The following is a 26,009-nucleotide window of genomic DNA, read 5'->3' as shown; positions in this document are numbered from 1 at the left end:
TATGATCATGATGATTATTATGTATATATACAGTATATGAATGTAATATAATTTGTAAAATATATTATGTACAAGAGACCCATCAAAAAAGAGACCCATATAAGGTCATGCCTTAAAACAAACAAGACTAAACAGAAAACCATACATTTCTCAGAAAATATGTCACATCTTCATTATAATCTATGTTCAAAAATAGGTGATGATTAAAAGGACATGCCGGGAACAAATTTATGGAACACAATAAACACTTAAAAGAGAACAACACTGCCACATGTAGCTGTGAAAAAAATCCCTAAAACAAAATGTTATAAATATTTTACCTTCCCACAAATGAAACCTTGCCCAAAAATTTAACATTACATTTGTGGGAAACTTATTAAGGTTGTAGTATTGTTACATTTGTGGGTTATTACTTTGGCAGGTGTTACACTTTATCCCCTCAGACACCCCTCCCACACACACACTTGCTGTTATCACATTTCATGGCTATAGACTTAGTTTTTTCAGGGTCACTGATGATTTACTAGTGGCCATTTAGTTAGTCCATTTGGTTCACCCAGTTCTTCAAGTTCAGAGGTCACAGGTCATTGCTAAGGAAAAAAGATAGAAAAAACATCAACTACAAATTATATATTTCATCTCTTTATAAAACTAATTAATTAATTTAGTATTTATTTAAAAAATATTTAAAAATCAATCCATCTTTTGAAGATTCATCTGGGAGATTTAAAGTTTTATTCCCTCTGTTTTTTATTGCCTTTTTTTAAATTATAAGTTTAAGGTGTTAAAATTTGTGCAATGGTTAGCACCGTCGCCTTGCACCTCCAAGGTTGACTCGATTCCTGTCTCTGTGTGCATGGAGTTTGCATGTTCTCCCCGTGCTTGGTGGGTTTCCTCCGGGTACTCTGGTTTCCTCCCACAGTCCAAAGACATGCAGGTTAGGCTAATTGGTGTTCTCAAATTGCCTGTAGTGTGTGAATGAGTGTGTGTGTGTGTGTGCCATGGATTGGCACCCTGTTACAGGATGTACACCGCCTCATGCCCTAAGTCTCCTGGGATAGGCTCCAGGCCCCTCACGACCCTGAATACAGGATTAAGCGGTAATGACGATGACGACGATGAGTGTTAAATTGAAAAAAAAATATATTTATGTTAAGAAAACCTCTGAACCCTGCAGTCAGTGGGCGGCGCGCGCACACACTTCGTTGTAATGGGTAAGGACTCGTTTAACTGAGTCGATTCTTTCACAAATCCGTTTGAATGTATCGAACTATTGAACTATAAACACCATGATGTTCTGATTCGACTGATTCAGGACCCAGACTCTTATTCTCACGATTTCGCTATTATGTATATTTTACATTCGTGTAGCATAATCATTACTCATAATCCTTATTTTCATCCTACTTACAGTATAAGCACAGTGCGACAATCTAGTGAAACCCTTCACCTATTAACCATACTCGTTGCTGTTCAGGACTATCATAGTACGTGGTGTGTGATTTTGCTGAAATCGAAGTGCTACGTGAGGAAACGGTCAACACATTCTCTACATAGAGTTTTAACTTGTGAACCGAGTCAATTTGAAAGAGTCGTTCAGGAAGAACCGACTCATATCCGGATCGCGCATCTCTCGTATCGGCTCGGACCTTCAGACTGCGCGGAATGGCGTTTGTGTGGAAACCGTGACAGGGACGTCAAACTCCTGCATCAATCAAATGTGATTTTATTCTGTCCGTCGGTCGTGGAGGAGATTCCTGCTGTCTCGTTAATCCCTGCGGTTTTCCATTACAAATCTTGTGCGAGGAGAAGATGGAAACATCGGACAGCAGATGTGTGCTTTGGCTGCTTCTCTTACTCATCTGTCAACTAGGTGTGTATCTGAAGTTTCTGTCTTGCTTTACTCGGGCTGTGGATAGACAGCAAACCCTTCTGTCTTAAATGAACTAAAGAGTTTTTATTTTAAACACCGAATGCTCAAACTGGGCGCGAATGCAAACTGTAGAGGAATATTGTAGAAATATAAGAGTCAACTCAACATTTCCAAATGTTATGTGTTAATTTCTCTTTGTGCGATTATCATTGCGCAACTTCAAACTTTTTAATGCAGGTTATATTTTATTAATAGAAATCATAATCAGAGAAAAAAAATCTGGGTTGATATCTTTGGTAGTTTTGGCAAATTATTATTATTATTATTATCAGTGGTATTGTATCTATATAATTCATATATTATTCTGTTTTACCCTAACAATCTCATCGCAACCTGTAACTTTTGCTAAAAATATAAATAAAGTAAATGTATAGGTTTTATCTAGTCCTCATTCTGCGAACCCCCCTCTTACTATTTTATGACCTGGATACAGAATTGGAAACACCACAATTCTTAAATTCACTCTACAGCACCTCTGTATTTTTAGTTTTTAGACATAGTAAGAGATATTGCAGCGGTGTGACATTGTGACAGAGAAAAAAAGTTTTCAGGCTTCCGGTCAAGTTCAAGTTTCTGAATATCATACACAGAATTAAATTATAGATGCATACATTGATTTTTTTCATCTCAGGGGCAAGTCAGACTGTCTGACTTTAAACAATGGAAAATCTTTTGTTTTCAATTTCAGTATTAAAGCAGCATAGAAAATACAAATAATCCAGCTGACATTCTGAACTTGTACCCAGATACCCTTAAAACCAGTTAAACCTCATTTGCTTAAGAGATGCAAAAGTCTTTTTGTACACCAGCTTGTGAACCTGAGTAACTTTTGCGTTGTGAATTGAATAACAATCAAGGTTTCAGCAGTCGGTTCTCTTTGGAAACTTGCTCTGGGACAGTAAGGATGGTCTGGGCTCCAAAAAAGCTGTAGCCCTCTACCTTCAGCTCCTTTTTTTTTCACTCCATTCAATTGCTGCTCTCAATGAAGCTTTCATGAAATCTGTGGCACAAAGGAAGGCTCAACCTTTTGGAAACTCACAAGACTTAGTGGAAGAAGAGCGGACGGTCTTATGAATGAAATGTAGACTTTCACACCATCTGTTTTCCCAAGTGTGACACTATGGATAAGTTTTCCCCTTGTACTTTTTGGGCACTGTTCCGCTTTTTCCACTGCAAAAGCCCTCGTGTTGTTTTTTAATGTTGAACCCATGACAGATGGTGACTGTAGACTGTCAGTCATAAGGCATTTAGGTTCCACAAGTCCCCTCCCACATAACTTGTGTATACGCACCTATAAAGGGCATGTGGCAGTGTGTGTGGAACCACATGCTATGATTATTTAGTTGTTTGCATTGTTTCAGATGCCATGTTTTCTGTCTAAAAGAAACGAACCATGTTGTCTGTCTAACTAATTATTAGTATCAAGGTGATATGCTAGTAAAAAAACCAAATCACATATGTATGTAGTACATCTCATTTCCATCACGTACCTGCTTAAAGAGATTTTAATTTAATAGAGAAAAAAGTTTCCCCTCAAGCAAATCTCTTTCTCTGGCTGCTTTCTTTCTTCTTTTCTTGTGCTGGTTAGGCATGCAGACCCACCCAACCCAATTTCTTTGCTAGTGAAAAAGGGGAACAGATTTCTTCTCAGCAGCAAAGGGGGCATTTTGATGACCAGATTAGTTGGTATTAGCCTCAAGCGTATTCACTCAGGCATGCACAGGGGAACACAGTGGGTCTCTGAGCCTTGTCTCCCTTCCACGGGACAGTGAGCGGGCCGTAGCTGAATGGAGCAGGCAGGCTTCGTGCCGGAGCCAAATCCCCATGCTGTACAGCCCAAGGCTCCGGGCCTAGGTCCCCTGGTGAATTATGCTGTCAGCTGCTTGATTTGTTATGTGCCTGGCTGGCAAGAGGCGACCGGTGCTTGCGGGCACACAGTCACACAGAGAGTCAGGCAGGGAGGGGGAGTTCATTGTATATGGCATGTGAGTGTGACACTCAGACGGGCCCCTGGTTTGTCCCAGTAGTGATGGAGAAGGACAGAGGGGGGGTTTAAGTACCTTTGTGTGTCTGTGTTTGTGTTCTGTGTGGGTGTATGATTTGTTCCCATCATGAGAGTGTCAACTGCCCTGGGACCTTGCTGGCTGCCCTGCTTCTGTCTCAGCCAGCATGACTGGGAGCACCTCTGTTTTGGCCTTCTAGAGAAAGGCTTCTTTTTACAACACCACCTTGCTCTTCACTAACTTTTCTTTTTTCTTTTTCTTTCTTTTGTAGTTCTCCCTTTGATTGGCATTTCCTGTCTCCCAGCCTGAATTCCTATCATATTGATAACAGATAACTTAATTTTAATACCAAAACACATTAGCACTTTATTGTCACTGTATGTCCGTACTGTATTGTCCTTATGTGATTTTATAATGTTTCATTTCCTGTGCCCTATTTAGCTACATAGGGTGCTCATCTGTCTTCTACTTCCCTGAGGCTCTGTACCATCACATGTCCCTTTTTTGTTTCGATCTCTTTCACTCGTGTGCTCCGTATCTTTATCATGATGTGATTGGTGTTACAGGCTCTGCTGGTGCCCTGGTGCTTCTTTGCCAGCGGGGTCAGTGGCCCTGACTAGCCACTTAATTAATGTCGGCAGTGCAGAGCTGTCTCAATGGACGACTCACATCAGCAATTTGAGAGAACAACAGGAGTCCTGTTGAATGGCTGGTAAAGAAGCATCAAACTCTCCTTCTCCTCTTTAAAGGTCTGGAGGTGTGTGGCCTGGAAGTGTCTCTGATATTGATGTCCCTGATCGAGACACAAATACCAAAGATGTGGAAGTTAACAAAAAGCCTGTATGTTAACAGCAAGAATGTGAGAGATTCTCAGACTGTAGAGACATAAATTAGGAACGTATACTATGGTCAACTTAAAAGATATAAGAATCAAATTTCATGGTCCATTTTAGTGCCATCATTGTGGTGGAAAATAATTCTGCCTTAGCAGGTTATTGCATGGGTCTACTGTTTCGACTAGTAAGCAGTTAATTAACCAAAGTTAAGCTCAGGTAGCTGACATATCGTTGTCTACCTTATAGCTTCTTCTTTATTTACCACCTACCAACTGCATGGTTAAGATCAAACACTGATAATGATCCCTGTCATCTCTTCTGGCTAATGGCTACTTACCAAAACAACACACCTAGAATTGTTAATTCTAATGAACATCCTGTTTTGCTTGTTTTAAGGTTTTTGACATACCAGTGGACATGTAACTATACACTATATTGAAGGTTTGAAGGTTAAAATACTTGGCCATGTATTTTAAAAAGCATTACCAGTATTGTAAAAGCTTTATTTTGTACGTTTGCTGCGCTTTAGTGCACAGCAAACAGTAGATGACACACTCTAAAAAAATAAAACTGTGCTGTACTCAATTTTTTTGGTGAAAAATTTTTACACTTAAAAATACTGAGTAAATATAAAATGTGCGCAATCATGTAAAATATACTTCAATGAATTGAGTACAAGTCAGAAAGTGCACCTGAATAACTACATTTAGTACAATGATATACAAAATTGAGTAAATGTAATGACAATCTGAAGTTAATGCAATAGTTACCCTAAGTGTAAATGAGTAAAATAATTAATTGAAATTCAAGGTAGAAGAAACTGAAAAATAGACTATTATTTAACAAATAAATCTGCTACAATTACTAAACATTTTAAGTGAATTTAATTCATACTGCCCTATCACAGAATTAATATGTCCACTTAATTTCTTAAACTATATTTACCCTTTACTCAAGGGGTATGTTAATTCAGGTCAATGTATCTAATGACACCAAATTATAAACAATGAAACAATACACCCATTACCATTTTTTATTTAAAATTAAACATTTATTTGCCAAATTTACCAAGACATGAAGTCTAAACTCAACCTGGTTTAATTTGCAAATGACATGTAACAAGATCATAAACAATGAGCTGGATTGATCTTATTAGTAAAGAGTCTCACAAACAATACGTCTGCCACAAGTACTATACAGTTAATATGTGGAAAGTAGACTTTTGTATTAGAATCTAATGAGTCACATTTTACATCTGAAAGATTGCACACCTTCACACTTCAGTTTCCTGCAAACTGTTGGATCCATACATGATCCATGTGTGTGCAGACCTTCTTAGGTCTTAAAGAAGAAATGACAGTCTAAATGAAGACAGGACACTGAATATCCTTGACCAACAGTACCATGCTTCACTCGATAATGATCGAATTTCCTTTTGATGATGCGACAAATGTGCAGAGCTTACCCTGGCATTATCTCATAAGTTGGCATCTAAAAAAGGAATTATAGTATACAAGTAAGTACAAGTGTTACTATAAAGTCTACCAGACTGGTAAAATAGTACTTTAGTTTAAATATATACCTTTTGGACTAATATACATCATCACACTAATCTACGAGTGGTGTTCAAGTCAAAGCGTGACTTGCGCTAAAAATTCTCTAAAATGAAGGCATAAAACTAATTTGATTTTACAGACCCCATTGCTGGTAAAATTCCGATGAACATTCCAGTGAGATGCTTTTACAAAAAAGGGACTGCTTTGATCACGAAAGGCATTTTGCTTTTGCAGAACAATGCACTACCTCATAAATAGAGAAAAAATGTAGAGAGAAATAAAGGGAGCTTTTACTCTAATAAGAGTGTTCTGTTATTCTGCACAATTAAAGGTTCCGCTTTGACTTAAATTTCCCATGTACATGTCTTTGTCCCTTGTATAAAAATGATACCCAACTTTTATTTATGCATCACTATCAACTATATAATTTTTTTTTACTTTAGTTAATGGAAAATCTACTATATTCTCGTGGTAAACTTGTACATTCTAGATTCATTATAGGTAAAGTTAAATAATTTAAGCCTTGTTTAATTTCTATCTTTGCAATTAATGGTTACACATTTAATACTTCTGTAACATTTAAAAAGTTGACATTTACCTCCTGTTTTATCTCTATTCTAACTTCTTTTCTTTAGTGGTGTTGGCGCTGTAAAAAAGATATTGAAAATATCTAACATGTTTCACACAAAAACACACACAAAATCAGTTTTAGTTTCTTTTTACTTGAATATTACAACATACATAACATATTTCACTTTAATAATTTAATTTCATTTTACTTTCTCCCAATTATTATTCTGAAAGAAATGTTGCACTTTTACTAAACGTTTATATTTCATAACTTAAGTTACTAGTACAGTACTTAGCACATCTATTTCATCAACAGCAAATTCAATAAAGTTTAAGTACACTGTTTTGTTTCTACTTGTAGTACTTTTGCACTTCAAATACATTTGAAGTTTAGAATGTCATGTACTTATGACTTTGACTTGAGTAAAAAATTGAAAGTTCTATTGTTTTAAACAAAGCTATGCAGCATTATATCACTAATCAAACTGCCTGACTCTAGTGCAGTAAAGCATGACTGGAGCTGTACTGGACTCAGGGCTGTGCTGGACTCAGGGCGAGAAATAGGAGAAATCTAAATTTTGCGAAATTTTGCGAAACCCGAAGGAAATGCTGACATGCACGCGCATGCTTTTACTCTATTAATCTTGATGTTAAATATTTCAAGTATCTGTATTAACCACGCTTTAGCTGAGCAGTTTGGTGTTTGGAACAAACAAGCAAAATCACAATGAACACCAGGACTGGCCCATTGCTAGCCTTAAGTTATCTATTGAGCACAGCTGTGACAGGATTTAGAAAAGTAACTTACACCCTGTAAAGTTGTGTATGCAGGCAGACAGAGTCATTATTTCAGTATCTTGTGTTAGCTGTTTACTCACCAGGATTTGTAAGGAGTGTCCCAGGTGCTTCATGTCCATTCTCACATCCTCGCCTTATTCATGTCTCTGATGTTACACCAGACTTCCCATGAGCAGTTGCACAGGGCAGTTTACTCAATTATAGTAGTTTTTGTTGTTAAACAAAGAGAATATTGAGTTGGAATGAGTGATAATTGTAGTTCTTGAAACTAATCAGTATAATAACTTAAATGCCAAATATTTTAATTGAAATGTATCAAAAATATTAAGTGCATGTTAAAAATATAATCACGTTAGTAATTTCTAGTAGTTAAGTAAACTTAAATTATAGTGTAAATTTAAGACAAAATAAATAGTTGTTTTTTGGCATTTATTTTGATTTGTCTAACTCAAACAATTATGTATGTGGTTTTTAGAGATTTTATTAAGGTAACATAACCTTTTTATTATTGTGAAATTTACAAGGCCACAGAATAATTTTTTAGAGTGAAGTGAACAGTAAATTTTCACTCAATAGTGTCAACTATAATTTTCTAGTACTATCTGAAAGCATTGTGGAATCATTGAAACCCCTTCTGAAAAGGGAGAAATCTTTCATTTTGTTGTGTGCATGCGTAATTCGCTGGCGTAATGCTAATTTGGCTGGATTAAAGCCATTATTTTCCAGTTCTCACCCAGTTGCTGTTTTCACGGTCAAAACTGAATGCTTTTGTGCTGCCGTGGGTGGAGTTTGGCACCAGGGGGGTGTGACATTCAAAATCTGTCTGTGTGAAGTGTTTTCCCACTTCTTATAACCTATATGGAGGATTGGTTGATTTGTCTTTTGCATAAACACACTAGGTTTGTCATGATACTGCCTTTTCTATGTATCTTTATTGTTGTAATGTTGTGAAAGTTTTACGAAAGTGTTTGTACAAAATTGATATTTCTTTAAAGTGCCTACATCCTATCTATGTTGACTTTTGTTAATTAAAAAAAATATAATGATCGAATAATGACATAAGCTTAAAACTTGCATCCCGAAATAGGACCCACATCTCAAAAAAGAGTTCATTAAGTCATGTTACAACAACATATTTTGAGTAAGAAGTCAGGTTTGGATGAGTAGCCAATTTTATCAAATACACTTTCCTGAGTCTGGAAATAGTGTGATATTGTAAATCTCTGAATTGATCCTTTTAAGGTTTAGTCAAGGCAAAGCCTGGCCAGAGTGCTCCAGTTAGCCAGTCTTTCTTCATGTGAAAATCTGTGCCCTTTTCAATTAGGATACTCCTCCAAATAGCTACTCGCTTGAGTACTCAAGGCCATCAAAGAACTAATGGGAGATTTTACAGAGTCTTTTAATGAGCCGGCTTCTCGGTTCACTCTGTCTGCACTGTATAGGCCAGGGAAAACCACTGTGCCTTAAAGCAGGTGAAAAGCAATTAGCAAGCAAGCTCTCATCTCAGAACTCCCACTATTGTTTCTCTTTTTTCCTTTTGAATATTTTACAGCTGAGCAGCATTAAAAATGTTGCATGAATGACGAGTTAAAAAATTGTGGAGGGGTAAATGTTTTGCTGAGAACCCCAAAGTGCTTCTCACGTCCTGCAAAAAGCCATACACTTCTTTTTGGCAGCCAGTTTGTTGGGATTTAGCAGATGATAAGTAATTGCTTGATCACACATGCAAAACATGTTGTGTTGTGCTATTTGAGACTAATTAGAGATGATTATTGGAGATGTTATTTGTGGAATAGTCTTAAAAAAAATTCAGGCTTCAATTTGGCTATGGATATACTTATTTTTAGATACACTAGCACAAATCCAAATGAATGTCTAATAACAAGCATAAATAAGCCAAATACTTAGAGCAACATTAACTCAACCAGTTTTAAATGAAACCTTAGCTGTTACCAGATAAGTTAAATGGTTTAAAAATCCTAATTATATCTTTGTTCCCACTATGGTAAAATGGACTGGACTGTTCTGTAGGTGGCAGATAATAAGACAAGCCTTATGGTGTGGGATCATGTTTTGATATATTTAAGCAATATGATTAGAATGCTATAAAGAGCATTTAACAAAATTAATTGGCCTTACAAAATGACAATCACAAAACCCAAAGAGCACCATATGACCTTTTATATCAAACCTTTGAGTGAAGAAATGCAGCCAATAATGGCAAATAATTTGGCTGAATACACACAACTAGCTAACCTAGAATCCAAACAATTGTAAAACTTTGTGTTATGTGTTACAGATATGTCAGATCATATATCCTGGCAGGATTTTCTTCTTTTTATATTTGATAATGTAATATGCTGCACTCTTTTACTAATATGCTAAAACCATGTTAAACGTAACATCAGTTTTGTTTCTTTGGTTCCAATTTTACCTGTATTTAACTTTTCACTCACTATATACTGTACAGTAATGTAGCCCAATATAGCATACCATAGTGTAACAGCAAGTACACTACTCCAAGTCAGCGAAGCCCCTTTTTTTGTTTAGAGAGAAAGAACCTGACGTATATGATGTGATGTGCTTAAGGAATTTCAGCAATTAGAAACATCTGAAACTTGAATTTTAAGCTTAGTGTATAATTTTAGTATAACGAAAGGAAGTGGTTTATAGGAGCGTATATTATCATCTTTATGACTAAAATTCTGCACACCACTGCTAATAATCCGCTAAGTGCAAGCTTTGTGCACCACCTCTGCCACCTTTGCCATCAAGTTTTTGCTAGTCCACCAGCATGTCAGACTATACCAATGATAACCAAGTCTGGGGATTCATTTAACCAAAAGCTGTCTTTGCTGCACTGTATAAATGACCAGTGTAGGAAAATGCATTTCATGTACTGTATACATAAGGATGTATACACAGAATAAGTCTGCATAAGATAACTGTGCTTATAAGTACTGTATAGGTGTTGGTGCTAGTCTAGGGAAGTTGTGGCACAAGGTGGTACTGTACACCCTAGATAAAGTGCCAGTCAACGTGTGCAATAAACTCAGATTGGCAAGCATAATAGTTAAGTATGCAAAATGCTTTTCAACCATGGATATCTCATAGTTGTGCTGTCACAAGCAGTCATTCATTTAATATTATTACTGTGTGCTCTTGTGTGCTTTTCTGAGCTAGGCTTTCTATATATTCTTTCAGCTATAACTGAATACAATCAGTTGATACGGATGTGGATGTAAGCCGGCACTTGTGTTTCTTTTTGCCAGCCTGAGAAGAAAACAGAGCACTGTAAAGGCACTGAATAAGGAGCTGGACTTCTCTTCTAGTGCTAGAGTTACAGTGGATTACAAGGAACAGTGTCTATTTGTTTTTGTTCCAGCCTCAGTCTTCATGATTCCCTGCATTTGGCACTCAAGGCCCTCTTAGAGGGACAGTACAGCAGGCATATGTGACTGAGAGGGGTATTAACTAAATAAACCTGCCCAGTGAAACTGTCTCTTCAATCATTTTAAAGCTCTGTTCCTCTATAAACAAAGTGTTCACATGGGCTTTCTGTTTAAAACGCACTGTGGCCAATTGTAAATGTTTACATATATTTTATGGCCTAGGTAGTTCTTTAGAGAAGCATACTCAATGCAAAATTTTTATAAGTAAAATATATTCCATGAATTGAATGAACATTTCCACTTGTGTAAATGTACAGTTGAAAATGGATGAATACAGGCAGCCTTTCCTTCAGGAAGTTCTAAAGTTTAGCTGATGGCTGAGAACAACAAGGATTGTGTAGACATAACAAAAGACAGCATTCAAGGGTGACTGGTAAAAGATGTGCAGCTTAGTGAGGAAAAAGGAAACTGGGTAAAGTGATATAAACTTGCAGGGAGCCTGTCTGAATGGTGCTGGAATGGTGCTGTGTCCATGACAATGAATGAGGGATGGAGGGAAGTCGCAATGGCCAGAGGGCATGTAGAGATCCGCTTGTTTTTCAGGATGAATGTAGCTACACTGCTCACATGCTGATTGCCAACCTGGGCTATCAGTTATAAGAGATTAAAATGGCTTGTTGGACTTTGTGCCCTTGTTTTTGAGAGACAAAATCAACCTGAGATTAAAATAGGAAAGCTGAAAAAAGATTAGGGTTTTTATTTATGCTTAAAACTCCTAATAATAGAGTTAGTTATATATTTAGCTAAATTGATTTACTGTATCTTAATCATAGAAATCAATTTCCACATTTCCTTATTAAAAAGCCATTAAGCTTAAAATAGAGTGCATCTTGAAAACTTATAAAATATATATATATATATATATATATATAAATATATATAAAAAAAGAAAAGGGATCTCGTATATTCTAAATTCTTTATATGTAAAGTGAAATATCCAGTATTTTAAAATATTAAAGTATTTAATTTTGAGTTTAAGTAAATTACTAAATTCATGCAGTATAAATACCATGTACCTCACAATCTAGTCAAAACATATATAGGGAAGACTGCTGATTTGATAGTTGTCCTGGAGATTATGATTGGAATCCTCCACAAAGAGGTTATGGCACAGAAGGTGCTGTATTGAAGCTTATTTATGGAGAGTTGTCTGGAAGGGAAAAGTGTAGTAGGAAAAGGTGCACTTGCAACAGGAATGACTGCCAAGAATTTTTGCCTGTGCCAAAAATTGCCCAAAAAAAAAAAGCCAATTCATGGCTCTGGGATGCTTCACAATGAGTGAAATGAGGCTGAAGTCAGTGCATCAAGAGCCACCATGTACAGTATACACATCTTTTGGGAATGGGCTATAACTGTTGTATAAGTAGAGACAAACATCTGAAAAAGAACAGGACCATTTCTCAGTGGTCCAGGGTCCTATTTTTAGATAAAAGTAATTTTTGCATTTAGAAATCAAGGTCCTAGAGTCTGGAAGAAGATTGGAAATGGACAGAATCCAAGTTGCTTGAAGTCTAGTGTTAAGTTTTCACAGTCTGTGATGATTTAGGGTGCCATGTCCTCTGCTGGTGTTGCTCCGCTGTGGACCAAAGTCCACATCTATCAGGAGACAAGATTACTGTAAATTTGCAGCAGGACTTAAAACAGTGTTAAAAATACCACTAACTGGTTTGCTGACCATGATATTACTGTGCTTGATTGGACAGCCAACCCAGCTGACCTGATTTTCTATGGGGTATTGTTAAGAGGAAGATGAAAAACACTTAACACTTTATTATGTATATAATGTAAAAGGCAGACAATGGAAATAGCAACTATAAAACAAATATAAAAAATAATTTTATGACTATAAACATATTACTTAAAAAATGGAAAAATGAAAAAAAAATAAAACACCAACACAAATCTGCACAGCACTTTAATGATTTAACTATGCACCAGCAGCACAATGCACAAAACCATCAGACACAGGCCAAGAGCCCCAGGCAGCATCCACACCAATTCCCAGAATAGTGAAATAAACACGATCCCTGCAACCTGCAGCACAACCGCTGACACCAGATAGATAGGTCCAGTCATCCCAGAAACTGCCATATTTTATTTGTGACAGTGATTTGGTAGCTAAATTGATGGAAGTAGGAATTGCACAAACGTTCTATGGAAGAAGAAATTGCACAAACATTTTTTTTGTGTTGTGATCCAGACAACAATTTACAAAACTAATGCCTGAAGCTAGCCTGCCAATAAATCTAAGTTCCAACTCAGAAAGAGAAGTCCAACTCAGTAGAGAAAATGGCAAATCCTACGACCCTAGTACAAGCACACACCTGAAGTCTGGTAATAATATCACAGCATATTTATGATGTCTGTGATTTCAGTACACATAAATTAAGCTAACTCCCACACACTATGGAATAAAAATATAAGCTACTGTAAACAAATTATAAGTATTCGGAACCCTGTAGTTGTTGTACATTTTAATTGTGTTTCAGATTTAATCTAAATAATCGGTTTATTTTAATAATCGATTGATTGATTAAATATGCTATATATATAATATATATATAAATTTTTTATAAAAACAGAAAGAATCCTTTTTAATTCCTTGAAAAGGAATAATAATAATAAAAAAAAAAATTCAATTGGTCATTTCAGTCCTGATAAAACAACATGACAAATCTCAACACACAAATCCATAAACACAGATACTGTAAATTGCATTTCATCACCCTCGGGTAATAGCACACATGGTGTATTGGCCACTTCTATCTTGCCTTTTAACAGCTTACAGATGTTGCTTATCCATTCATACTGTAGTTAGACAAGAATCCAGTAAATATATCAGTTCTATATACAGTGTTAAAACATCTTCCTAATATATTTCTGATGCTAAATGAAAGTGCTGTCATTAAAAATGATAATTTATACATAATTGGCATTTATAGGATGTGGCATAGAATTTACAAGCAAAGCTTTTTCTTGAGATGGCTTGTAGCTTTGACACATAAAATATTTATAAAAGCAAAGCTTATTTCAGTGAATTTGGTCCTTAGTCCCCTGACCAAGTGTTTTAATTTTAGTTTTAGAAGCAGTGTTGTACTGTTTCAACACTTACTGTACATGTCACCCTATGTCCCTTGGTCATTCTCCACTTTTTTCTCTCAAGTGTCTGTGTTTTATCTGCCACTTCTGCATGCATTTAATGTAGGCTGGGTTTTTAAGTACTTCTCTGAACCACGTCTGGAGTGGAGACTCAGTATCTCTGTTCTCTCTCCCACAGTATGCCTTAAAGAGGTATACAGTAGTAGTGTTTCAAAACCCGGCATTGTTTAATTTGTCCTTTTTTCTTAAGTTTTGGGCCTTGGAAGCTTATTTGCCCATAATGAATTGTGTTACACCAAACATTATGCTACAATATAAATTCAACATGCAAAAAATAATATAATAATAAAATAGTGACAGCTACAAAACATGTTGTTCTTCAACATTTTATGTTATTAGTATCACAGTATTTCAATAGAAGTTGAAGTTAATCACAATGACATGTTTTCACACAGTAGTGAGGCCTGTAACTTGTCTGTCCCACCGGGCACAAATAGTCCTACATTTCAAATCCTCTCTCTAGATGCGGTGTAGAGATATTATTATGAACAAATCTGTATTCTTTTCACCCTCCTCTTTTGATTTCTCTCTGTACCTTTCTTGTTCCTTACCTATTGCCTTTGGACATCTGAATCTTTGCTAGGACTTCAGCAAGAAAAATTAATGTGTGTGTGCAGTTAAAATGCAAAGCAGGTATGTTGTTGCCTCCAAGTGTGTAAAATGCAGGAAATTGGAAATGAAGAAGAAGATCGACATTTCAAATGACACTTGATATTTGACAAATGACTGACAAAATAAACATAGCCTTTTTTAACTGGGAATTAGGACAGCCACAGAGGTGCACTCATGCATGCTTACATGTAACTCACATGCAAAGGTTTTCACCAGTTGGCAAAACTTTGCTCTTTACTGGGAAACAATGAGAGACAGAAACATCTGAAACCGTTGTACTATACCTTTTATCAGACACAAATGCTAGTTCAATTAGTCACGGCTAAAATTTTACTTAGAATAATTTTTTAAGGGCAGTTGTTGCAGCAGTTAAAACATGTTTATGTATATTTCTTATAGTTGTTTCATAAATGTTCCATGAATATAGTTTTTTTTTTAAAGGGATAAATTCATGGTTGTTCGGGGACGGCACATAGACAACACAAAAACCATAGGAATAACATAATAACCAGACCTAGATTTTTCTGTATTGGTCTTGTGTTGAAATGTTGGTAAATCTCATTGTAACAGCAGTGTGAGTCTGTCTTGTTCTGTATTGTTTAAGTGTATTGCTGCTTATAGATTTAAATTTGCATTGTAGCAACCGAACTTGCTCGTAAGACCTTTATGAAGTTTTGTCCTTTTTTTGTCATAGAATAGCCAAGATTATTGGTGTTGGAGATTACACTTTCAAATTACTTCACTTCACTTCACTTCACTTCACTTCACTTCAATTCACTTCACTTCACTTCACTTCACTTCAATTCAATTCAATTTATATAGCAATTTTAACAACAAACACTGCTAAAAAACACACAAAAAATAGTATGGTTGTGTAATTACGTAGTCATTACTGATCTATGGCTGCATTCTTTCAAACCACACTACTAATTTCTATTAATTAATTACTATAAATTGGGTATTTAATTACTACTATTGATTGAGGTTTGAATCTATATTTATTAAGCGACTTTGGAAGACATACTGTACATACATAACCGTTTTTAGCATCTGTTTTAGGTGCTCTGTTTGAGAATGACAGTGTGGGCTCTCTCAGTGTGTGTATGTGGTCATTTTTTTGTGCTTGTGTGTATTAGGGGAGATTGTCCACAATCTCATATGGGTGCCATAATCCTCTTATTGTTATGCTCACTACAGATTTTAAATATAGGTAAATATCAGATTTATATTAGAGTCTTATATCAGACTTAAGACATATTTAAATAAAAGTTAAATAGTTTAAAACCATTTTATGTGACAGCATTGAAACCATCATGTTTGGCAGAAAACCATTAAACCCTGTTGTCCTGCAGTGAGGATGCAGCAGGTTGTTGTAAGCTTCTGTTTATGCTGTTCACCATGAACAGGAAATTGAGCCACCAGCAGAGCCGCTAGGTGCAGAGAATATGTGTTGACTGAGTGAAAGCGTATAGGGTTCCTGCCAGACAAAAGCAATTACACAGCAAGTTGATCGCTACACTCACTGATCTTATTATGATCATGTTCATGCTTTGTAATTGGTGAAGGGTCAGAACACACGCTGGGTCAGTGGTGTTGGACAAAAGCAAATTTGTCAGATATAAATTACTTTTTCTCATTTTAATGATTTAATTTAAGTAATTCAATATCTTGCTTTTAGTTACACTAATTACCAAGGTTCTGTATGTACTGAGAAATGGAGAAATGTTTGCTGTGTATTTTTAATTTAGCATTCTCAAAAGCTAATTTAGCATTCTCAAAAGTTTTTGTTCTTTAAGTGTGAGAGGTAACCTAAAAAACAGTATTTGCTTTTGCATACAGTGAGTAAAAGAAATGAAGTATCATAATATCGTTCTTAGTTACTCTTCATACTCTTTAAACTGATGGCCACAAACTACTGTAGCATTATAGTGTCAGGGTGTATCCTGGGAACACTAAATGCAAAACAGAATAAAAAAAAAATCTTCGATGGGATCAGAGGCCATCACAGGGCACCAAGAAAAAGAAAGTTTAATGGCAAATCAAATAGATGTGGGGTTTTTCACATAGCGTTCAGTGGAGGCTCTGTTACATTTTCTTTAGGCAAATAACAGTAGGATCAAAGCTATAATCCTTTGTGGATACTGGATAGGTAGGCAAGTACACCTGGTTCACTTTAACAATGTAAACTATCTTCAGCTGTAAGCTGGTGCTGGGACAAAACTGGTGTTTCAAATAGAGGCCATTGTTGCTCAATGTGTTTTTGTTCACTTGAAGGGGAGTCCTCTCATGGGGCTGTTCTTTTATGTGGAAAAAGAGGACATTAGCATAGCGTGGTGTGGGAGCGAAAAAGAAGACAAGAACTTGATGTTGTTTGTATTGTTTACTGTCCTGGGACAATGATGCCACAGTGGAAAATAACGAGAGATGGATTGATGCCAAAAAGTTATTGAAAACTAGGAAGAATGTTGACTTTAACCATTACTGCATGCCTGTCAAGCAAATGACAAATATTACTGTATTATACCATACAAATTTAATTCTTACTTTCAGTTCACTATTTAGTCGTGGATCCTGCTTGTGGTCGACAGAGGAAATCTCTTTTAACACAAGCAACATTAGAATGTATTTTTAGTCAAAGAAAAAAAAAACAATTTGGAAATACACACACAAAACACCTTCACATGCCTCCTGTTGGCAGGTGTGTGTACACAGGTGAGAGTGCACACACAGTATGAGACAGCAGGAACATGACAGGAACCAGAACCATCTTTTTTTTCATGTGTACACCAGATTTAAAAATACCTTTGAATTTAGACAACTTTATTATACTTTAGCTTAAATATATAAAAAAAATACTACAACCATTCATAAGGTGCATTGATTTTAACCTAGCAGGGCTGATAAAATAACACACATTGGAAATTGACATCTTTGGATCAGAGACCTGGCCTACATAGAAGCTGCACATGCTAATTATTTCGTAATTAGACCATGCCAGTGAACGCTATAAATTCTTCACTCATTGCATCTGTGTCGCTCTCTTGACAGTTTAAGAATCCGCTTCATAAAGATGCATATATTTGTGAGTTCCGAGTTTGTTACACTTCTTTCATAATGAAACACACATTAACTAAATATATCATGTTGATATTTACAAGAACCAGACAGCCATATTCACCATCACAGTAATCATAATTTTTATTTTGTATTTAGAATCTGTTGCTTGATACATTAGTTAAAGAGAGAACATTATAGTTGGTGAAGTAAATATTTGTCCAATGAAGTTTTCTCATGTGCCTGCCACAGAGGAGGAATGTTCGATGATAGTCCTAAATGATTTTAATGAAATACTTAAATCAATACCTTAGTGTTATCTTACTGTTTTTTCCTTGATGTTATCATACTAAAATAAATTTTTTTGTCATGGTTCTACAGGTGACTTGGCCACATGCCAAACACTTTTGTTACCTCTGTGCATAATATCATGGCATGAGACGATTAATCTATGATTAGTTAAATAGAAGAAGAAGAAAATAAAAAAACCCGAGGCATTCACCCATACATCGCCTTTTAATTTTGAACTCTTTTGAAAGGTGTGGAGTTTACGCCTCCTTGCCTTTCCTGGGTCTGACACCTTGTCAGTGATTTCCCACCACATTTCAGACCTTTCTGTTGCTTCTATTGCACATTTCCAAATGATAGGTAGATAAATAGCTTATTCTATCACATTAAAAAGAAATATGTCGGAATTTGTGAAATTGTTTTATACCAGTTATATGTGGCAGTGTTAAAATGAACATAAATTCTTTTTGTATGTTTTTCAGTGGAGAAATCACAAACCTATGGGTTCAGATCACAAAAGAAGCTGACAGAAAACATAGACTGGTCCTACACAGGTAAGTGCTATTACGTTCTCATCATAAGTGGGACAAAAACCAATCGTGCAGCAGCATTAAAAGTTAAGAAGTTGTCTTGTCAGGGCTTGCACCGCATAACATAACTGATTAGGCTCATCTGGTAAATTGAGCAATTAAGCCATGAACATAGCCTTTGGTTATTAGTCCTGGCTTGTCATGTCCACTTACTGAGTTTGCATGTGAACACCTGAATGCCTTGCTCTTCTAGATTTAACCTGTAGCCACAGTTTACCTATTGTAGGGAAGACTTGAAGATTTGTATTTTTTGTAAAGCTTTTATGAGCTGAAACCAACATGTTTTGTGACAAGGGTCCTTTTTTGACTAATGCGTTCAAGTACAGCTGCAGTATTTTCACCAAGGCTTATTGTTATAAAATATTAATATATATAAGAAGTTTCTAATGCACCAGCTATAAATACAAATGAACAAACATTGTCTTTCTTATGCTCTTCAAACAGTCAATTGACTATACATGGCAATACAGAAGAATTAGTCACAACTGTTTATTTGTTCTGACATAAACTTAGCCTGAGGTGCTTTAACTATGGCTCACTTTACACATACCTCATATATATAGATAGTCTCGGAACCACATATCTTGAAGTGGCAGAGCAACATTAATAACAACACAGAATGAATCAGAATTCAATAGAGAGGCTCTCATATGTGAATTAAGCTTTAGGTGATTTTAAAGTAACTCTTTAGTAGGGAGTTGAGAATCGACCATACAGTCATCCTGCATAAAGTCTAACAACTTGTTTTGAGTGATTTTAGTTGTACTTTTATTCAACTATGTTTGATACAGCTGGTGTGTTTGTTACTGAAGTGTCACACACAACGCTAATTTCATTATCCAGGGTTGCAAAATTCCAAACCCACGAAAGCCGAAAGCCTTTAATTTGCACGATACATTACAGCTTAGGGAAAGTCTTTTCTTCACATATCCCAGTTTGACAGGAATTTGAGATTAGGGCACAGTGTCAGCCAATGCACAATGCCCCTAGAGCAGGGAGGGTTTTGGACTTTGCTCAATGGCCCAACTGTGGCACCTTGGCAGTGCTGGGTCTTGAACATCTGACCTTATGATCAGTAACCCAGAGCCTCACACAAAACCTGAAACTAGCTCAGAAAATTGCAAGTGGAAAAAAGAGACACATTTATGCGCACTGTCTGCAGTTACAGTTATAGAACTTTGTTGAATTTATTTAATACAGTAGCAATATTTTTTTTTTTTTTAAAGCTGAGCTCACTCAAAATTGGTAATTGGTATTTCAACATGATTTAAAATGTATAGATTTGTAAATGCGTTGAAAAATGACAAATATGACAAATATGTACTGGGAAAAGCATGAAAAATTCCTGTCATGAAAAAACATGTGTCGTAGCCCCACTAGGGCCAGCTGTAGACTTTTGCAGGCCGAAGGCTAAATCTAAATTTTCACCCTCGCTACTAGAATGACAACTTGTACAGCCAAAGCTATGCTAGTTTAGAGTAGCACCACTGCTCCAAGCATGTTAGCTGCATTGGCAGCAGTTTCAAAAGTGGAGCTGAATCGTTTATGGAGTATACATTTATTGGAAAGATACCTACTGTACACGCTGATCCAAGTCCCAGCAAATGCTTACATTTATGCTTCTGTGCTCTAGCAGCATGTTATGCAAGTCAAACACATGAGCTAATACTGATATATTGCTGCCGACTGTCTAGAAATAAAACACTACAATTTATTGTTGTTTGTAATGAAACATCAAACATTAAAGAAAGTTTAATGAGATGGTTAATTTAAAGTTGTTTTTTAATCTGACTATTTAACACTGTAACAATAAGTTTGCCCAAACAATAGTTTACCCAAAGAAATCCATTGATTTATACAATGTACATATTGTCATACTGATCACATTAACTTGGGTTCCGGTGGGGTTTACCTAACTTTATATTATTGCTAGGCTGGGTTTATCATCAGTATAATACGCAAAGTATGTTTGATTTTATTGGTACTCTTCTCTGAATAAAGAGAATTTTTTTCACGAAATGCATTTATACTATGTTAATTCCTTTTAGGAACATTAAACCAAAACAGATGGCACAAGAAATACCCATCATGCAACAATGCCAAGCAATCACCGATAAACATTGAGGAGAGTCTGGCACAAGTCAAAGCTCAGTTTGAGAAATTGAGGTTTGAAGGCTGGGAGAAGCTGACCTCAGGGTCCACAATAGCAAAAAATGATGGCAAGACAGGTGCAGCTGCTAATATTTCTCAACACTGAATATGTAAATGTAACTTTAAAAGATCTGTTTCTAGGACAGTGTGACTTTGTGAAAATATACAGTACCTTTATTTAGAACATGCTGTTATAAATTAAACTTTTTTTCATTATTACCTTGGCCTTTGATGACATTGTAAGAGGTTTACATTTTGTGGGCATGTATTTGATTTATTCGTTGTCTTTCTCCAGTGACAATAGATGTAAAAGGTGAATTCAGTGTAAGCGGAGGGGGGTTGAGGTCCACTTTCAGGGTGGGCCGTATTACTTTTCACTGGGGCCGTTGCAATGCCTCCTCTGATGGCTCTGAGCATAGCCTTAATGGAGTCAAATTCCCCTTGGAGGTAGGAGAAAGTCTTCTTTTGATCTCTTTATTCTGCATTATCCTCAAACTCTGTGTATTATTGTGCTTTTTTAGAGTGCAAAGAGTTTTTTGGAGTGGTTCCCCCCTTTTCTTCCATGTTTTTTATTAAAATTATCTGCATACTGTAGGACTAGAAACCATTCTAAACTATACCATTAATTTAAATTTGAACAAAGAACTAGTACCTATAGATCCACCATAATTTTTTAAAATGAATATATGACGGGACTTGCTATCATGCTCTGTATATTATGTAATAGTCTGTAAGCTTTAGATGATTGACTTTGTGTGAACTGAAGAATGATAAAAGTACCCATATTTATACAGATGCAGATATATTGTTATGAAGCTCATCATTATCAAACTATAGATGATGCCCTGACATCTGGAGGACAGATTACTGCACTTGCTGTATTGTTTGAGGTGAGCGCTTTTGTTCTATGTCTGTTAATGTTTGGGACCTACTTTATTAGTGTGTTGTTAAAGCTACAGAAAATTTTTGTCTAGACAGAAATCTACTTTCAATTTTGATATTCCTAAGCTGCTCTAAATCACACTGGCAAGCCTATAATTGTAGTTCACAGCAGTGTCAGGTGCAGACTGGCAGGAAATTTGTATGCTAATAATGTATGTGAACCATGTATACACTATCCATTCATATGTCAACTTAAATATGCCAGATGTCATCATGCTATTATGCCATCATGCCCAACCGTTATTTATGTAAAAAGTAAAGCAACATGAACTCTCGCAGTTAATAAGGGGAGATAAAGGGTGAAACAATGTGAAAGGATCAACAAAACAAACATCTGATTAATCTGATCTATATCTATAATAAGGAAATGGATTTGGGTGTGGTGCAGTTTTAGCATTTTAGTGGTGAACAGTTGAGAGATTCATTTATTATTTAGTTTATTAAGAAACCTAGGCAGGACTAGCAACTTTTTATCCACAGCAAGTGACTGGACAGGTCAATATATTTAGTTTTTCACTATGGACCATTAGGTAATTAAGAGGAAAATTTTACATTACTTCAAAATATTAAATCCAGGCCCTGGATTCTCTTTGGTCTAAAAGGAAAGCTGATTAAGCACTCAAATGTTATCATGACAACTCACTTTCAGTAATTGTAATTCATAATGTTCTACATATATAATTCAGTCCTTGAGATGTCTATCATTGATACCTCGGTATTAATATCTTGGTCTGCTTCTTAAACCAAATACCACTGCCCTACATGGTTTTTATTACAACATAGTAATGCTGTAATTCAGGTTTACTACTTCTTGTTCATTTTGTGGTTTGAGACTTAACTTTGAATTCTCTTTAGATGTATGAATTCCCAGCTATTAGATTAATTCCCAGTTTCATTCTCTTCCATGAGTAGCTATAAATATTTGTAGGGCAAAATCTTAAAAATTTAAGATTGAGGAGAGATAAATTTTTGTATTTTTTAGAGGAATACAGAAAATATGTATGTTAAATAAAAAATAGGAATTACACAATAATAACATATACACATAAGAATATATGAATAAGAATATGTTCAAATTATTAATTTATTCAAGATATATTTCCAGTTCTGGCTTCAGTTTACTGTGTGTTTGTGCATTAGCTGGAATCCATGACTTGTATGAACATGTTTTCTATGAGAAGAAACTACAGTAGATGATGGGTTTTTAAAGATAAGGAGTATACCTGTGTGTACATGTTAAGACTCCATCAGGTCTGAATGATAGGTTTTTAATTTGTCATTTCCTTTGTTGTATACACCAATAAGTCATAAAATTAAAACCACTGACAGGTGAAGTGAATAACACTGATTATCCTATACTGTTATATGTCAAGGGGTGGGATATGTTAACCATCTAGTGTCAGTTTTGGAAGTGTTAGAAGCAGGAAAATTGTGCATATAAGGATATGTGTGACACTGACAAGTGCTGGGTTGGGCCAAATGACTGGGTCAGAACATCTCCATAACAGCAGGTTTTGTAGGGAGTTCTTGGTATGCATTGGTTTGTATTAACAAAAGTGTTTTACATTGACAGACAACTGGTGACCAAGCTACAGGGTGATGGGCATCCATTGCTTTTTGATTGTGTGCATGGTGGCATTGTGAGCAATTCCACAAAGGAGCTACTTTAGCAAAAAATGCTGATAAAGTTAATACTGGCTATGATAGAACAGTATCAGTCAGACTGTGTCTAGGACTGCATAGCTGCATATTGGCCAGAGTGCCCATGTTGACCCATGTCCAAAACCAGAAGTAACTACAATAGGCATGTAAACATCACAACTGGACCATGGAGAAATGAAAGAAGATGGCCTGATCTGATGAATTACAGTTTACATTATGTGGATGGTCCATTGGTTAATGGGGCAAAAGATGGTACCAGAATGCACTATGGGAAAAACGCAAGCCTAAAGGTGAAAACAAAGGGTGCATTTAGTTTTCAAATTTTAGTGAACAACTGCATGATAAAATACTAAGGAAATAATTTCAAAATACAGCTTATATATTACATTATATTAGTTTTATTATAATACAGTATACACTCACAAGCCACTTTATAAGGTGGACCTGTTCTCCTGCTCGTTAACACAAATAACTAATCAACCCATTATGTGGCAGCAACTTGAACATAAGCAACATGAAAGCATGGATCCGTTTAGGCTGGTGTTGGTGTAATGGCATGGGGGATGTTTTCTTGGCCCCATAGTACTTACTGAGCATTGTTTTGTTGCTATTGATGTCCATCCTTTTTATGGGATGGATAATGTCCAATGTCACAAAACTAAAATAATCTCAAACGGATTTTTTTAACACATGGACATGACAATACATTCACTGTACACAAATGGTCTCCATAGTCACAAGATCTCAATCCCATAGAGCACCTCTGTGATGAGCAGGCAACAAACCTGCAGCAATTGTGTGAGTCTATCATGTCGATATAGACCAAAATCTCTAAGAAATGCTTGTTGAATCTATGTTATGAAGCATTAAAGCAGTTTTGAAAACATAAGTGGTCGACCCAGTACTAGAACAGTGTACGCAATGGCTGGTTAGTATATGATTGACATCATTAATTTATGGTTAGTATATTATTGAATATCATTTATGCAAGACACTCATTTGGTAATTTCAAGCATTGTGTAGTAAGTTCCAGGTGCAATGACTCACCCTTTAAATCCACCCTTGGGTCGCTGAGGGCAATTACACCTAGCAATTTAGGGTCATAGGAAAGGTTCAGAGATAGCACACAATACCGCATATCCCAAAGAGATCCACATACCTGCCTTTTCTTTACTGCATGTCGTTTTTTGTTCCATGGTGTTTTAAAAAACATCTTATGTCAATAGTTGCACTTATGAAATCTCACAGGCAAGTGTCGAAGATAATGAAAACTATGAAGCCATCATTGATGCAGTCAACAGTGTCAGTAGATATGGTATGTACATTTTAATTCAATGTTAATATTTTTAACCAGACACTCATCTTCTACTTGTCAAACACTACCACACTGTGAATTATATTTAGTTGAAAAAGCATCTATTATGTGACTTCTTTTCTTTAGGAAAGAGTAGTCATGTGTCGCCGTTCATTCTACAAGGCCTCTTGCCCAACTCCACGGAGAAGTACTTCATCTACAATGGGTCGCTTACGTCTCCTCCTTGCCATGAGACTGTGGAGTGGATTATCTTTAAAAACACAGTGGCAATCTCTGAAGCACAGGTAAAATCACTATACACCTAGGCAACCTTCATAATGTTTGACATTCCTGTGGCGAATCAATGTGTATAACAATATATACCATAACAGATGTGCCCGTGACTTTGTTTGTATGGAACTTAATTGCACACATAAGCACTTTTGAAAAAAATTACAACGGAATCTGTTGAATTTTGCCAGACAAATCTTGATGTTGGTTGATATTACTGATAATATGTCCCCCCAAAGTATTGTTTTTTGCAAATATCTTCAATTTACAAACACACAAATTTTTGTTAGTTTTATTTGTATTGCTGTGCCTTTATCACTAGAACTTTTGAAATTTCTCCATTTATCTAAAGTTTAAGGATCTGATAATCTGACATGAACATTATAACCAAAGTTCATGTCTTTGAGCCTTTTAAAAAATGTGACATTACTGTGTCTCACGTTCCAAAGTACACTGTCATTACCAGGTATAGGAGTGGGTAAGGGTAAGATTACCAACATCAAAAGGATGTAAATAGATGAAACCTCTTTCTTTCCGCTGTGTGTGTCATTTAAACCTCGGGCTGTTTCCTTTAAGTAACTTACAAGTAGACACATGACGTTACTGAATGAGTCGAAACTGAAGGCATGAAAGCTTTCGCAATAAAGAAGGTAAGTACAGGTGGGTCATCCTATTCAAAGCAACACATAATAGCAGTCAATGATGTACTTTGTCTTAAACACATCAAGTCTCTTGTAGACTGGATGTTTGACTACAGTTGAATGTAGCATAAATCAAAATTTAGGCAGGTCAGGTCTAGCAGGATCTTGTCTTAGCAA

At 35.9% G+C, this 26,009-nt stretch overlaps 1 protein-coding gene across 4 annotated transcripts in view; it reads left to right on the top strand.

Moving 5' to 3' along the window:
- The first annotated feature begins 1,658 nt into the window (after positions 1–1,658).
- Positions 1,659–26,009, top strand: part of ptprz1a (protein tyrosine phosphatase receptor type Z1a) — a 53,955-nt gene continuing 29,604 nt past the window's right edge. For all 4 annotated transcript variants that reach the window (XM_053482499.1, XM_053482490.1, XM_053482481.1 and 1 more), the window contains exons 1-7: positions 1,659–1,873; positions 18,744–18,815; positions 20,900–21,079; positions 21,298–21,449; positions 21,797–21,892; positions 24,855–24,921; positions 25,048–25,205. In XM_053482499.1, the coding sequence (XP_053338474.1) occupies positions 1,813–1,873; positions 18,744–18,815; positions 20,900–21,079; positions 21,298–21,449; positions 21,797–21,892; positions 24,855–24,921; positions 25,048–25,205 (786 nt within the window). In that variant the 5' untranslated portion in view covers positions 1,659–1,812. The remainder of the gene's footprint in view (positions 1,874–18,743; positions 18,816–20,899; positions 21,080–21,297; positions 21,450–21,796; positions 21,893–24,854; positions 24,922–25,047; positions 25,206–26,009) is intronic.

The sequence above is a fragment of the Clarias gariepinus genome, chromosome 2 (genome assembly GCF_024256425.1).
Source record: "Clarias gariepinus isolate MV-2021 ecotype Netherlands chromosome 2, CGAR_prim_01v2, whole genome shotgun sequence".
In the NCBI taxonomy this organism is placed as follows: domain Eukaryota; kingdom Metazoa; phylum Chordata; class Actinopteri; order Siluriformes; family Clariidae; genus Clarias; species Clarias gariepinus.
Note: the sequence above shows the minus strand (reverse complement) of the source record. Positions and strands in the feature narration are given on the sequence as shown.